Below are 17,271 nucleotides of genomic sequence, written 5' to 3'. Positions count from 1 at the left end.
TTTTCAGAGGAAAGAGAAGGAGAGCAGCATGGGCCATGGCCAAACAATATCAGTAAAATGATGATGACAGGGCCATCAGCCATGTACCCATTTCTCCAATCTCAATGTACAAGTACAAACACTTTGATTCGATTCAGATACAATACAGTGCATCCCAAATTGAAAACCAAATACAGCGAAAAGCAACATTTTCATCTACTTTTTTTGAAAGAAATTGTTTGTTTTCTCCGTAAACAAGCAGAGGGTACAGTTTCCCTCTCCATTTATTCCTTAGGAAAAAAAAAACAAAGCAGAGGGTACATCAATTTTAGTCAATCAGATTCAGAGAGATACCTTGCAGAAGCAACGGAGAGAGAGAGAGAGAGAGACGGTGAGAATAGGCGTAGAGAGGGTTTAAGCAAAACCTCGAATGAATGTTGTGAATATGATGTGGCTCCAAACCGTGGGCTGACCCTGTTGAAGATTGTTGGGATAAATTCACGCTACAAGTTCAATAAATTTTGGGCCCAATGGCTAAGGATAAGCCCATGAAGATATTAATTAAATAGCAATAACTATTTAATTAATTAATAGTCTTATATTCCAATCAGGATAATATTAGAATAAAAAAGTCCTACTTATCTCTACAAGATGACTACTCAAGATTATCTCTATATGATATCTGTTGAAAGTTTATCTCTACATGGTAGCTGTTGAGTTCTATCCCAACTATGGACCCCCAATACAACTCAAATAAGAAGAGCTAGGGGCAAGGTACTAAAATATCCAGAAATATCCTCACACATATTATTGAGCGTATTGAATTATTGTGCGCTGAAACACAATATTTCTCTTAGAAACTTTTTGACTTTGGCATCGGAGTATCCCTGGTTCCCCGGGGACCCCCTTTGACAATATTGCTTTTTTTTAGAGTGATTTGGAGTGTACAACTACGTATTGAAGACCCCGAAGAAAGCGTATCTACTGTGTTGAAAACTGTTCTAACAGATTGGCACCGTCTGTGGGAACGACTAGTTGTTTCTCATAAAAATAAAAAATAAAAAAATTCATGACATGAAGTCTGATATGTGTGTTTTTCACATGTTTGAACTGAGCACTCAAGCACATTAGCACATAATTTGTGAGGAATGACATAAAGTCTGATATGTGTGTTTTTGCATCCTGGATAAAATTGGATGACTTATTAAATGACACTTTGGCATGTTTAAAAAAATAAATAAATAAATGATCATTGATGGTTTTTCACTAAGTAACTGGACCTCTTGTTTCAAAGCATTGAGTGCTCACGTCAAAAGGTGAAAAATTTGGATTTGATTAATGTCATGGTTAGTTGGTTTTGTAACCTTTTTGACTCGAGTTAGTAGGTCCTTAGGGGTGTCTCTACACCTAATGCCCTAAAACCACCTGGTTTGGGAGTCATTGACTTAACACTCGCTACATGAGTCAATTAAAAAGCTTAAGAGAACCAACATTGCACAACCTGACCAAAAAAAAAAAAAAAAAAGAGAAAAAAGAAATATGCCATTGAGTCACTTTAATAGGAAGTCTAATGAATTTTGAGATATAGAAACATTACATATTGGAAAGATTTGGAAGGCTCATAATTTTGTACTAATTCACTGTACACAAATATCAAGCTTGTGATGATTTAGCATGTCTTTTGTAAGTAATTGCACTTTGAGATTCCAATTTATTGTGAATGTGGAGTTCATCTTTTTAAGCTTGCTTATGAATGAAAATCATGATCTTGAGGTGATACTTAATTTTTGGGGATAACATGAACTCTTGCATGATGTTTGTGGGTAACATTTCTGGAAAACCCTCACGAGACTTCACTCGTCCTCTAGGGAATTCCTAGGGGTTTAAAAGGCTTATTGCATACACTAAATGCAATCGTACATCCCACGAAAGATGGATTTATCTTTTGTTTTCCATTCTTTTTTTAGTTTTGTATTGCTAAGGGACTAGCAATATGTAAGTTTGGGGGTGTGATAAGTGCTAAAATATTCATATTTTCATCCCTTAACTTGCATGTTTTAATCCTTTGGTTTTAATTAATTAAGCCATTTTAATTCATTTTTGTGTTTTTCATACTTTTACAGGCTTTTGGAAGAAAATGAAGTAAAACTAGGTGATTTGAGCTCAAAAGAGAAGATGGAGAAAATTGGAGCTCTCTGGTACTGCGATCAATCGCAGGGTACCTGCGATCGAGCGCAGTACCCGAGAGGACACAACATAAAGCAGGTCAGGAGCGATCGAGCGCATGCTAGAAGAAGGATCGATCGCAGACTTGCAATCGAGCACACACGGGCTGCGATCGAGCGTACCCGTGCGCAGGAGACATATCAAGTGGCGGCTAGATTGGCATTCTTTCCATATTAGGGTTTTCCAACTCCCAATTGTAATAGGTCTCAAAACTCTACGAAATCCCTAGGTTTACTACTTTGTCTAGGACTTCTAAAACCTATAAATAGACCCTTAAGCCTCTAGAATTGATATACTTGAGAATGAGAAGAAGAGAAGCTCTTGAAGTTCAAGTCTCGGGTTTATTCTTTTCTTTCCTTTTCTTTATTTTATGAAGATGTTTAACATCAACTCTATGTGTAGCTAATTTATTAGTAGGGCTAGATTGAAGCCCTAGTTATGTTTAATTAATATTTCAATATTTGCGCCTTTGTGATGATCTTGTTGTGCTATTTAACTTGATTAATACCTACTTGCATGAATTCGTCATATGTGTGTGCCTAATCAGCATGTGCATGTGGTATGAACTAGTTAGTTAGATCAATTTGGATGACCGAGTCCTGGGTTTAACTTAAGTAACAAAAGAATCCACACCGCGATTCTTGGGTTAATCAACATGGGGAACCGGGAGTATACACCCATACCCTAGGCCCCGTGTGTTTGTCGATTTCCATAGAACATATGCTTTACTAAAGAACAACTTAGTATATACCATGCGAAATCCTTTAGGAAAAAAAAGAGTTAGAGTATACACCCATGCCTAACTCGTTGCTTAGGGAAATCTATAGCTTAAGAAATATACATCCATGCCCTTAGGTTGGCAAACATTAGATATGCATAACATGATCAAAGCATTGACATATTGTTATATTAATTGAATATAATTAGTGGTGGATATCAAAGCGCTACCCTTTTTATTATTATCAACTCAATCTCTATTTAACTTAAGGAAATTATTTTTAAACGGAAATTCAGCAATCCTCGTGGGAATGATCCTGTACTTGCACCATATACTCCTATGTTGACCTTGTGCACTTGCAGGTAAAACGTACAATTATTTACCTATTAATTTACGTAGATTTTTGATCAACACATGTAAGCCTAAAGGATGAAAATCGGGCGAATGATAGCAAAATCAGTGGTACCCAAGATAGAGATGGCAAACTCAACAGGAAGATGGTAGAGTTTGACAAGAGGTTCACCAACCTGGAGATGGAGCAGAAGAATAAAGGGAAGGACACTTTCGTGGAGAAGATATTGCAGGGAACCGGTTCACCTTTTTCCCCACGTGTGGAGGAATACCGGTTGCCCGAAAAATTCAAGGCCCCTTCTATGATGAGTTACAAAGGTGTCGAAGATCCAGTCGAATACTTGGAAGATTTTCGGTCACATGTGCGCCTCGGCATCCCAGACGAGGTGGCTTGCAGGGCCTTCTCCCTCACTTTATCAGGAAGTGCCCGGAACTGGTTCAGGAAGCTGCCCCCGGCCTCAGTCGACAAATTTGAGGATCTAGGCCGGGTATTCTTAACTCAGTTTATGACTTCACGGATCCGAAAGAAACCACCGTCCTATTTGCTGACTTTAAAGCAGTGCAGTGATGAAACCCTGAAGCAATTCATAACTCGGTTCAACCTAGAGAAGATAGAAATTGAAGAACCCTTAGATGACCTGATATACTCGGCAATTTATCATGGGCTCTTGACCAAAGAGTCGGTGATGAGGAAGATGGCGCGAAAACCACCAAGTAATCTACAAGAATTGATGAGCAAGGTACAAGAGTTCATCAATGAAGCTAATGTTCTAGAGGCGATAGATAGCACGAGACATCCGGGACAAAAAGAAGATAAGAAGAAGGAGACCCAAAAGGCAGTGGAGGAACATAAGCCTTCAAAGAAGAAGTACTAGGACTATGATTTCACGCCTCTCAATGCTAAGATGTCAGAGGTGTTGATGGAGATAAAAAATGATCCAGAGTTTGTCCGGCCACCAAAGATATCGGGCAATCCTCCAGAGAAGAACAAGGATCGGTATTGTGATTTTCATGAGGCTAGAGGTCACTACACCGAAGGATGTATAGCCTTGAGCCTAACATAAGCCTTCAAAGAAGAAGTACTAGGACTATGATTTCACGCCTCTCAATGCTAAGATGTTAGAGGTGTTGATGGAGATCAAAAAGGATCCAGAGTTTGTCCGGCCACCAAAGATTTCGGGCAATCCTCCAGAGAAGAAAAAGGATCGGTATTGTGATTTTCAAAAGGCTGGAGGTCACTACACCGAAGGATGTATTTCGGCCAATCCTCCAGAGATCAAAAAGGATCCAGAGTTTGTCCGGCCACCAAAGATTTCGGGCAATCCTCCAAAGAAGAAAAAGGATGTGATTTTCAAAAGGCTGGAGGTCACTACACCGAAGGATGTATTTCGGGCAATCCTCCAGAGATCAAAAAGGATCCAGAGTTTGTCCGGCCACCAAAGATTTCGGGCAATCCTCCAGAGAAGAAAAAGGATCGGTATTGTGATTTTCAAAAGGCTGGAGGTCACTACACCGAAGGATGTATAGCCCTGAGCCTATTGATAGAAAAATTTATCAAGAATGGTAAGTTGATTCAATTCTTGGGGGGTTGGAGGGATCAACCAAGGAATAACCAGGACCAACATGCCCGGGATTACCGTCCACGGGACCACCCGCGCCAAGAAGGAAGAGGCCGGGAGAACCATCCCTGGGAAGATGAACCATGGGAGCATGATGACAGAGGAAGAGAAAGGAGCCAGAGTCGACAACGTGGAGATTTGAGACACCAAGATGTGATAGGTGAGATGCGGACGATAGCTGGAGGATTCCCTGGAGGAGGAAAGACTAACTCCATAAGGAAGACTACTTCCGGGATCGGGTGTAGCAGTGACAGGAAATAGCAAGGAACTCGGAGCATCTGAAGAAGTACTATCAGTAGTACGCCCAGAGTTTGGTTTATTTATGCTTTTATGCTTTGATTATTTGATTGTCTTTCAATAATAAATTTGATTTGAATAAAGAGTAATGCTGATTTAAGCATCGGAGTGTCCTCGGTCCCCCGATGACCCCCTTTGACAATTACTCTTTGGTAGACAAGACAAGGAGAAAACCTTGGACAAAAACAAGGAGCTACCCCGAGGTGAAAGGGGAGCAAAGGTTTATTCCCGGAGACAAGGATAAAACCTTGGACAAAAAAGAAGGAGCTACCCCAAGGCGAAAGGGGAGTAAAGGTTAGTCTGTTGAAAGATTCATATATCATGGTTGTAGATTATTCTGCAGGTTAAAGCTTAGTTTGTCAAGCGGGATTCAATGAAGAACTGGGTATATCACCCCTGGACATTTGATAGAAGAACCGGGTATATCACCCCCGGATATTTTAAAGAAGAATCGGGTATATCACTCCTGGATATTTTAAAGAAGAATCGGGTATATCACTCTCGGATATTTCAAAGAAGAACTGGGTATATCACCCCCGAATATTTCAAAGAAGAACTGGGTATATCACCCCCAGATATGTCAAAGAAGAACTGGATATGTCACTACCGAAGACAAGGAGAAAACCTTGGATAAAAACAAGAATACGGAGACAACCCTCTAAAACAAGGACAAAGGAGAAAACCTTGGGCAAAAACAAGAATAGGGAGACAACCTTCTAAAACAAGGACAAAGAAAAAACCTTGGGCAAAAACAATTAACGGGAGACAACCCGGTCAAAAAACAAGAAGATTCACTCCCGGCAACAAGGAGACAAGGAGAAAACCTTGGATAAAAACAAGAAATCACCCCAAGGTGAATGGGGAACAAAGGTTAGTCTGTCGAAAGACCTATAAATTACTGCTTAAAGGTTATTGTGCAGGTTTGGATTATCTTTATGACTTGGAGAGGGACCCAGGCATGATCCCCGGTTATCTCGAAACTTGGATGGGTTTAACCCCTAGGCAAAGGATAGAGCTGGGGGTGCTCTCGGGAACTCAAGCGATGCCAAAAACAGAGCTGAAGAGCTCCAACTGACGAGCTCAAAGCACACTCACTAGGGAGATACGAGTCTTGAATAAGGTCAACCAACAAGCCGCCATAAGGTTTTGACTAAATTCCCATTACCCAAGTACCTTGGCTAAGGGAATTGGTGGGTAACTGTTGGGAATAAATTCACACTACAAGCCCAATAAATTCTGGGCCCAATGGCCAAGGATAGGCCCATTAAGTTATTAATTAAATAGCAAGGACTATTTAATTAATTAATAGTCTTATATTCCAATCAGGATAATATTGGAATAAAGAAGTCCTACTTATCTCTACAAGATGACTACTCAAGATTATCTCTACATGATATTTGTTGAAGGTTTATCTCTACATGGTAACTGTTGAGTTCTATCCCAACTATGGACTCCCAATACAACTCAAATAAGAAGAGATAGTTCAAGCTTACTTCTACAGCCCAAGCCTATAAATAGGCCCCTACACAAGGTACTAAAATATCCGGAAATATCCTCACACATATTTTTGAGCGTATTGAATTATTGTCCGCCGAAACATAATATTTCTCTTAGAAACTTTCTGACTTTGGCATAGGAATGTCCCTGGTTCCCCGGGGATCCCCTTTGACAATATTGCTTTTTTGTAGTGATTTGGAGTGCACGGCGACGCATTGAAGACCCCGAAGAAAGCGCATCCACCGTGTTAAAAATTGTTCTAACAAAGATCTTCCGGCCATAAAGAATCTTCATCCTTGTCGATTCAATTATTTGTCATCATGATCTATTAGAAAGTGTTTACATATATAGGACATATGGGTATAGGTCTGGGGACCTTGTTTATTACAGTTTACCAGGAGTGCCTTTAGACCATGGGTTAAGACTTCTATCATCTGACTACAATGTAATTGAAATGGTGGCAAAACATGTAGATTATGATCTTGTAGTGTTGTATATAGTAATTTATGGTGTAGTAGATGTTGTAGTTGAAAGAGATGAAGAAGATGATTCAGAGTATGAGAGGGTAGTTGTGTTTAGGAAGGATGCCTTCTGAGATTAAGTTCTTAGTGATGACACATATTGTCTTGATTTGGATGAGGATACTACTCATGGTTATGGGGACATTGATGAGGGGGTTGGAAATGCTGAAGAGGATGTTGAAGAGGCAGAGGTAGAAGGGGATGTTGAGGATGTTGCTGGAAATATTGGGGAGGGTGATGCAGATGGAAATGATGGAGAACATAGAGGTGGGGAAGATAGTGATAGTAGTTTAGATATGGATGATAGTGATCAGCTAAGGTCGCCACATTTTAGTGGTGATGATAGTGCAGTGCACTCAACTCGTAGGGATGTAACCAAAAGGGTACAGTTTGATTCTATTGATATCAATAATCCAACATTGATTAAAGGGAATACATTTCACAATGCAGTTGAATTTAGAAAAGATGTGAGACAATACAGTATTATGAGATGAAAGGATTTGAAATTCAAGAGAAACGAAAATAAAAGGATTGTGATTGTTTGCAAAGATCCAAGGTGCAAGTATAGGGTATATGGGAAGCAGTTGAAGAATGAGATGACATTCCTTTTAGTATCCCTAACACCCAAACACACCTGCACTAGGAGGTACCAAAATCATATGGTCACTTCAAGTTGGATTGCTGAGTGGTACATGGATTCTTTTAGGGAATAGCCAAGCATGCCCATAGAGGTGTTGTAGAAAAAGGTGAAAGCCAAATGAATGTGGATGTTCATGTGAGTTCTTTGTATAGGGCAAGGAAAAAAGTAAGAGAAAAAATCTATGGGAAACTGGATGAGAAGTACCATCGTTTGTGGAATTATTGCTCCATGGTTAGAAGCATTAATGTGGGTAGTTGTTTGATTTTGATGGTTGAGAGACCAATGCCTTAGGTACCATGCAGATTTCAAAGACTTTATATTTCATTGACAGCCATGAAGAATGGTTTTGTGGAAGGGTGTAGGCTTATTGTGGGTGTTGATGCATGTTTTCTAAAGGGTATGTATAAGGGGTAGCTAATGGCTGCTGTGGGAAGGAATGCCAACAATAATATGTACCCAATTGCAATGTCTGTTGTAGATGTCGAGATAAAAGATAGCTGGACATGGTTCTTGGAGGTGCTTGTAATAGATCCTGGCCCAAGTCGACATGGGTGGACTTTTATTTCGGAAAGACAGAAGGTAAAATAGTAGTTATTTATTATTCATACAAATTGAGTGTTTAGTGTAATACAACTAATTATGTTTTCAACTATTGTGCAAGGCCTCATTCTAAGCCTAAAACAAGTATGTCCGTAGTCCGAGCATCATACATGTGCTAGGCACTTGTACACTAATTTCAGAAACTCAGGTCATTGGGGGGTGCTACTGAAGGATCTTCTTTAGCAAGCTGCCACATCCTACACAAAGGCAAAGTTCTACAGAGTAATGGATGAGATAAAGAGGATTAGTAAGGATGCCCATGCCTACTTGGAGAAGGTTGATCCCAACACATGGTGTAAGGGCTAGTTCAATACAAATGTCAAGTCTGGCCTCTTACACAACAATACTTGTGAGAGTTTCAATTCTTGGATCAAAAAATTTTATGACTAGACAATCTTGATCATGTTGGAAGGGATTAAATGTAAGTTAATGAGAAGGTATGTGAGGAAGAATGAGTTGATCAATTCAATGGAGGAGGCCTTAGGGCCAAAGATTAGGAGAAAGCAAGAAAAAGAAGAGGATGAAGCCTATCACTGTTGGTGTACATATGCTGGTGAGGGTATGTTTGAAGTTGAGTGCTTCGGGAAAAAGTTTGTCGTATGTGTGGATGGTAGAACTTGTGGCTGCAGGAAATTGGATGTAACTGGTATCACATATTCTCATACCATTTCAGCCATTTTACACCAAGGTGGAGACCCTACTGAAAATCTGAGTGAGTACTACAACAAGGAGAAGTACTTGAAAAGGCATATGACTACATTGTCTACCCTGTGCCAAGTGAAGACTAATGACCTAGAAGCAACCAACCTAAAATTGAGCCACCCAAGTCTAGGTCAACTCCTGGCAGACCAGAAAAGTGAGACAAATGGGTGCTGACGAACCAAGAAATTCTAATGCAATTAAGAAGGGGGTAACAAGAATCAATGTCGGCACTGCATTGATAAGCGTCGAATGTTGCACATTCAAGCCCCTTAATTTACATATGTTAATTCCTTAGCATTGTTATTTGTTTGATTTTGTTTTGTTTTTGTGTTTTCAGGATATAAATCAAGATGCAATTAATTCCATTGATTTTGGGCTTAAAAGCACACTTTGAGAAGACCTAGAAGATATGGTTAAACTTAACCAATCATGGTTAAGTTTAAATCAAATAAAGAAAAGGATTAATTCGGAATTTCTCAAATTGGAGTCAAAATCGGATTGGATTCAATTTTGGATTCTGCATACGTCTCGGTATTTTGGCCATAACTTTCAGTTCAAATATCTGATTGAGGTGATTCAAGTGGTACTGTAAAGCTAACTCAAATTTATACAAATCATTGTGAAATAGCATTTTCCTAATTCGGAGTGCCGCATTGCCAAAATTTCCCTGCAAGATAGGAACGCAATTCTGGGCGAATCCTATTCCGATTTAGACTTAGGTTTTCTTTATCATAATTGGACTTGGACTTAAATCTCCGAAATTTATAGGATTCCTAGGGCTTCTAGGACTCTCCTAAGCCCTATAAATAGGCCTCTAAGCATTGAGAAAAAACACACCGCCTCTTAGAGCAAAATTCAGTAAATTGTCTTTGGAGCTTAGGAGATCATGAGCGGCTAAACCCCTTCGTGGGGTATTGATGTAGCCCTTTCCAAGCACAATGGTTTGATTGTATTTAATTTCTAGATTTTCAATTTATGCATGTTGATTGTATAATTATGAGGATTGCTACAATTGATTTATGTTCTTAATTATTAAATGCAATTGCTCTTAAATTCCAAAATCAATATTTGTGAAATTCTTCTCTTGTCTTAGAAAGTATTTTACTTTTATTGATCTCAAATCATTCTTGTTTTCTATGATTATGAGGATGATGGTTATACAATGGGTTTAATTGACATATGATCAATAGGATTTGATAGGCCATGCTTAGGGAAAACGGATTGTACTACACCCTAGTTTAGTGTAATTTAGGTAGACAGTCCGTGCCAACCGAAGATGGGTTACACTTATTCATTGATTGTATGTATCCTGTTATAGAATTTGATAATTTATACCTAGGGAAGACGGGTCGTACCGCGTCTTAGTGGTTAGGTGGACGATCCGTGCCAACCGAAGATAGATTATGCTTATTCTGTAATAAGGTAGTTTCTTGTTTATTTATAACATGCATAGAATGAATTTATGGGATTAATTATGATTAACCATTGTTGTGCGGATAGAGGTGAAGTCAATACCCTACTCTCTCTCTCTTATTTTAAATCTCTTTTATTTTCATGCACTTTAGTTTTTAAGCAAATCAAATCAAAACCCCTTTTAATTAAGTTAACTTTGATCTTTTAATTTTGATAATTAAACCCTTGCAGTCCTTGAGGTTCGACACCCTCTCTATAGCCGTATCCTACAAAAATTCGTCCTATTGCGAGTGGTTATTTTTATAATTGATATTTTTGGTCACAAAAATACCACATCAATTTTTGGCGCCGTTGCCGGGGACTGCTTAACGGTTTTATTGTCAAATTTTAGAGATTAATTTTAGCTTAATAAATTATTTTCCTGTTTTAAGTTGCTAAATTTTAATTCTGTTTTGCGTTGATTTTATTCTTTTTCAGAAACTGCAAACAGGTCCGTAAGCTGCCTTCTCTATGACTGCGATCGAACGCACCCTACCGTGCAATCGAGCGCACTTGCGGCATTCTGCATCCAGACCCTAAGTGCACACTAAGGCCGTTTGTGAGCTTGTTTGTTTTCTGTTTTAGCTTAATTTTTTTTTTTTTTTCTGTTTTCTTTTAAATTTCTGTTTAGTTTATGCTAGGTCGTCGTTCTTTATCTTTTCCATTAATTTCTTGCGACCTTGAAATTGAACGCACTCTTAGACGAATTAGATCCCAAAAGAACTCTAATTTGCTAGAAGAGCGTTCCACTGAGACCATGGGGGACGGTAACCATGTAGCATTGCAAGATCATTATCTTCCTACCACTTACACTACTCCCACATGTCTTCGGTTGCCGAAAATTACGGCAACCTATTATGAAATTAAGCCTAGCACTATACGAAGTTTACCTTCCTTCTTAGGGCTTAGCACTGAAAATCCTTATGAATTCCTCAGTGATTTCGAATCAATCTGTGAGACCACTAAAATGAATGGATTCACTGAGGATGCCCTAAGGATGCGTCTTTTTCCTTTCTCCCTCAAGGAAAAAGCCAAACATTGGTTCCAGTCCTTAACACCCAATTCTATCACTTCTTGGGCTCAATTGCAACAAGAATTTCTTAAGAAGTACTTTCCCATAGGCATGACCAATGATACTAGGAGAGCCATTACTACATTCTCCCAGTACGAGGGAGAGGATTTCCATGAGACTTGGGATAGGTTGCGGACCTTGCTTAGATCATGTCCACACCACGCTGTCCCAAAATGGCAGCTAGTGCAGTGTTTTTATGATGGCCTGACCGAGTCCAATAGAAAAATGGTAGATGCATCATGTGGGGGGACATTCATGTTGAAAAGTGAAAATGAAGCATGGTCTATGTTTGAAAACTTAAGTAATAATTCTCTTCAACAGGTTTCCGCTAGACAAAGGGCACCAGCACCTAAAGCACCCAAGACGGAGAGTTTGTATGAAGCAGGCCATTCCCCAAACATAGCCAACCAAGTAGTTGAGGCTATCACCAAGAAGTTAGATCAAGTTTTGATGACTGCTGGTTTTACTCCTAATACTGCTCACAGGCACACACCACATAAATCTTGCTCATTTTGTTCAAGTCCTATGCATCATGAAAATAATTGCCCTCTTGCTGGAAATTATATTGATTTTGCTAATGAGCAGGTTAATGCAGCTTTCTCCAACCCAGGTAATGATCCGTACTCCAATTCCTACAACCCCGGGTGGAGAAATCATCCCAATTTCTCATGGAAGAACTCAAATTCGGGCAACTCAGCCCCAGGGCCATACAATCAAGCTCAATCCAACAGGCAGCCTTACCAACCTCAGTCCACTTACCGGCCTCCACTGCAGCACTACCAGTCTCCATCAGAGTCTAATTTTGAGGATCGGATTCTAAAAGCAGTGAATGAGCTAACCAGCGAGATAAAGCAGTCAATCAAATCTCAAGAGGAAAGAGTAAACTCACATACCCACTCCATTGCCAAACTAGAAGCTCAAGTTGGACAACTTGCCAATACCCTCAACAGGAGGGAAGAAGGAAAGCTTCCAAGTCAGCCAGTGACCAACCCTAGGGGACTATACGTGGTAGAAGGAAGCACATCTCAGCTGGAGCAAGTTCAAGCCGTCACCACATTGCGAAGCGGAAGACTGGTTGACAATCATGTGGAAGAAAAGAAGGATGAGCAAATCGAGGCCCCACAGAATCTGCATCAGGACAAAGGTAAACAAGTAAGCATCGAGGCATCTTCATCATCTACCCCCACTCCTGAGGTACCATATGAGCCTAAGGCCCCTTTCCCAGAACGTCTCAAGGCACCTTCCCACTTCGGGAAACAAGGAGAGAAGATACAAGACATGATGGAAACCTTCAAGCAGGTTCAAATCAACATCCCACTCCTTGAGGCCATCAAGCAAATTCCAGCCTATGCAAAGTTTCTCAAAGACGTATGCACTCAAAAGAGGAAGAATCAGAAGCACATTCCCAAGAAGGTCATTCTCACCGAGCAAGTAAGCTCTCTGATTCAGCATAACACTCCTCCAAAGTTCAAAGACCCTGGAGCGCCTACAATTTCATGCGTCATCGGAAACACCGAGATTGAGAGAGCTCTCCTCGACTTAGGAGTTGGTGTTAATTTGCTTCCATACTCGGTATATCAGAAATTGGGCCTAGGGGAATTGAAACCGACAAGTACTGTCTTGCAATTGGCTGACCGCTCGATCAAGAAACCCCGCGGGATTGTGGAGGATGTCATTATCAAGGTGGACAAGTTCTACTATCCAGTTGACTTTATAGTTCTGGACACAGAACCGGTCTCAAATCCAGAGAAGCAAATTCCTGTCATCCTTGGGCGACCTTTCCTTGCCACAGCCAATGCATGCATAAATTGCCGAACCGGAGTAATGAAGATCTCCTTTGGAAATATGAAGATCAAATTGAACATCTTCAATGCCTTCCAGAATGCGCCTGATCAGAATGCATGTTACCTCTTGGATGACATTGGAGAAACTGTTGAAGACCCACTTCTTGATCCTCCATCTAGAGCCCCATCATGGAGCAACCCACTGGAGCCAATTCCTCTCACTTCAAGTACTCCACCACCTAATGACAACCCCACAGGGGACATATTTCATTCAAAAGTTGCTGAAGTTGATTTCATTGGGGTGGAAAATTTTTTGGCAAATTCCTTGGCTACCCTAGTTTTTGAGAACTCCCATAGAGACAAGAGGTTGATCATGAAACCAGTTCGGGACAAACACCCTGAACATTGTCATGGGGAGCATCAAGACCTATTCGCTGGGAGAGGCAGTTCTGGGATGTTAAGAAGAATCCTCTTCCTTGTGGAGTGCTACATGATCATAAAGAAGAAGGGATGGAAGAGTTTGATTGGACTTCTGAAGGATCGAGGTAAGATCCTTCGGGACTCGGACTTACATTGAGAAATACCTACTAGGATCAAGTGCAGGCCCAGTGCGCTTGACCCTCCACTCCACCAGGGCATATGATCTCCATCCAGGTTTATTTTATCCATTGTTGTTTCATTCTTTGTTTATCTTTTTACAACAATGTGTGCACTTGATTGGTATTTGGTTGGAGTATCACTTTATTTTTAGGACATGTGTTTTTGCATTCAAGTTTGGGGGTATGATATGCCCACATCTGCTTATTCAGGTATTCCTATACTCTTGATCTTATTCTTTAGTTCTATACATACATTGGGGACAATGTATGATTCAAGTTGGGGGGTATGGAAAAACAAAACACAGCCCATTATTTTTGTTGTTATGTCATTCTTAAGCATATGGTTGAGCTTTGATTTTGGTTTAAATTTCATTGATAGGCTTAAAGTTATGAACACATGATGATATGACTTAGGGATTTTAAGTCTTGTTACTTACTTTTGGCAACATGAGATGCTTCTTGTTTCAATTTAAATCTATCTTGAGCACACTAGCACATGTCTGTGAGGTATGAATTTTGAGACCAATTATGTTTGTTTTCAATGTCTTGAATTCTGTTGGGTGACATATTGGATGAATAACTTTGGCATGATATATATGTATAAAATAAAAGAAAAAAATAAAAAATAAAAATAAAAATTCAAGTTTGAATTTTTCACTGAGTAACCGGACCTCTTGCCTCATTAAGCAGTGAGTGTTCGCGTCAAAAAGTGAAATTTTTTTGGGTTGATTAATAAAATGGCTAGCTTAGCTTCGTAGCCTTTTTGACTCGAGTTAGTAAGTCCTTAGGGGTGTCTTTACACCTAGTGCCCTAAAGCCATTTGGTTTGGGAGACATTGGCCTAACACTCGATACATGGGTTAACTAGAAAGCTTAAGGGAGCTAAGCATTGCAAAGCCTACAACAAGAAAAAAGACAAAAAAAAAAAAAAAAAATGTATGCCTTGGTTGTTTCATTTGATATGAAGTCCAATAAATTCTGAGATGTTGATTCATTCATACTGGAATTATTTTGAAGCCTCATGATTATGTGTTAGTTCACTTTGCACTAATTGAAATTTATGTATCTCAATCTGTCATTTGTAAGTGATTTGACTTGTAAATTCCTTGGAATTTTGAAGATGAAGTTTATAATTTTAAGCTTGTTAATGAATAAGAACCATTATTTTTGGGATGCTTTATCCTTTTGAATGACATAATGATGACAATGTTTGTGGGTATCATTCCTGGAAAACCCTCACGAGACTTCACTCGTCCTCTAGGGAATGCCTAGGGGTTTAAAAGGCTTGTTGCATATGCTAAATGCAATCGCACATCCCACGAAAGATAGACTTATCTTTTTATTTTTCAGTTTATTTTCTGTTTTGTATTGCTAAGGGACTAGCAATATGTAAGTTTGGGGGTGTGATAAGCGTCGAATGTTGCACATTCAAGCCCCTTAATTTACATATGTTAATTCCTTAGCATTGTTATTTGTTTGATTTTGTTTTGTTTTTGTGTTTTCAGGATATAAATCAAGATGCAATTAATTCCATTGATTTTGGGCTTAAAAGCACACTTTGAGAAGACCTAGAAGATATGGTTAAACTTAACCAATCATGGTTAAGTTTAAATCAAATAAAGAAAAGGATTAATTCGGAATTTCTCAAATTGGAGTCAAAATCGGATTGGATTCAATTTTGGATTCTGCATACGTCTCGGTATTTTGGCCATAACTTTCAGTTAAAATATCCGATTGAGGTGATTCAAGTGGCACTGGAAAGCTAACTCAAATTTATACAAATCATTGTGAAATAGTATTTTCCTAATTCGGAGTGCCGCATTGCCAAAATTTCCCTGCAAGATAGGAACGCAATTCTGGGCGAATCCTATTCCGATTTAGACTTAGGTTTTCTTTTTCATAATTGGACTTGGACTTAAATCTCCGAAATTTATAGGATTCCTAGGGCTTCTAGGACTCTCCTAAGCCCTATAAATAGGCCTCTAAGCATTGAGAAAAAACACACCGCCTCTTAGAGCAAAATTCAGTAAATTGTCTTTGGAGCTTAGGAGATCATGAGCGGCTAAACCCCTTCGTGGGGTATTGATGTAGCCCTTTCCAAGCACAATGGTTTGATTGTATTTAATTTCTAGATTTTCAATTTATGCATGTTGATTGTATAATTATGAGGATTGCTACAATTGATTTATGTTCTTAATTATTAAATGCAATTGCTCTTAAATTCCAAAATCAATATTTGTGAAATTCTTCTCTTGTCTTAGAAAGTATTTTACTTTTATTGATCTCAAATCATTCTTGTTTTCTGTGATTATGAGGATGATGGTTATACAATGGGTTTAATTGACATATGATCAATAGGATTTGATAGGCCATGCTTAGGGAAAACGGATTGTACTACACCCTAGTTTAGTGTAATTTAGGTAGACAGTCCGTGCCAACCGAAGATGGGTTACACTTATTCATTGATTGTATGTATCCTGTTATAGAATTTGATAATTTATACCTAGGGAAGACGGGGTCGTACCGCGTCTTAGTGGTTAGGTGGACGATCCGTGCCAACCGAAGATAGATTATGCTTATTCTTTAATAAGGTAGTTTCTTGTTTATTTATAACATGCATAGAATGAATTTATGGGATTAATTATGATTAACCATTGTTGTGCGGATAGAGGTGAAGTCAATACCCTACTCTCTCTCTCTTATTTTAAATCTCTTTTATTTTCATGCACTTTAGTTTTTAAGCAAATCAAATCAAAACCCCTTTTAATTAAGTTAACTTTGATCTTTTAATTTTGATAATTAAACCCTTGCAGTCCTTGAGGTTCGACACCCTCTCTATAGCCGTATCCTACAAAGATTCGTCCTATTGCGAGTGGTTATTTTTATAATTGATATTTTTGGTCACAAAAATACCACATCACATGAAGTTTGGTCACTACAAGAGATCATGCATTGCCAGGCAGAGACAACATAAAAGAAGGTCACGTGTGAGACTATTACAGAGATAATGCTTCAATTGACTGGAATTTGGACATAGTAACGGCTTGTTAATTTACAATATTTAATGTTTAGTGTTTAGTGTGCTTAGTGTTCAGTCTTTAATTTACTAAATTGGTTTACAAATTTTATTTTTATTAGTTTTTTTTCTGTTTGTAGTTGAATGGATCTTCAATTGCCACTTCAACTACCGGCAGAAAAAAGGAGAAGAGTGAACA

At 39.0% G+C, this 17,271-nt stretch overlaps 1 protein-coding gene across 1 annotated transcript; it reads left to right on the top strand.

Moving 5' to 3' along the window:
- The first annotated feature begins 3,420 nt into the window (after positions 1–3,420).
- On the top strand, positions 3,421–4,149 carry LOC132178084 (uncharacterized). Its single transcript, XM_059590542.2, has one exon. The coding sequence runs from the start codon at positions 3,421–3,423 to the stop codon at positions 4,147–4,149; it is 729 nt and encodes a 242-aa protein (XP_059446525.2).
- Positions 4,150–17,271: the final 13,122 nt, after the last annotated feature.

This window comes from Corylus avellana, chromosome 4, assembly GCF_965113065.1.
Source record: "Corylus avellana chromosome 4, dhCorAvel1.hap1.2, whole genome shotgun sequence".
Taxonomy (NCBI): Eukaryota; Viridiplantae; Streptophyta; class Magnoliopsida; order Fagales; family Betulaceae; genus Corylus; species Corylus avellana.
The sequence above is the reverse complement of the archived record's forward strand: the minus strand, read 5'-3'. Positions and strand labels throughout refer to the sequence as shown.

Excerpts from the sequence above, each read along its gene's own strand:
- LOC132178084 (XM_059590542.2), top strand. The coding sequence starts at position 3,421 with ATGGTAGAGTTTGACAAGAGGTTCACCAACCTGGAGATGGAGCAGAAG.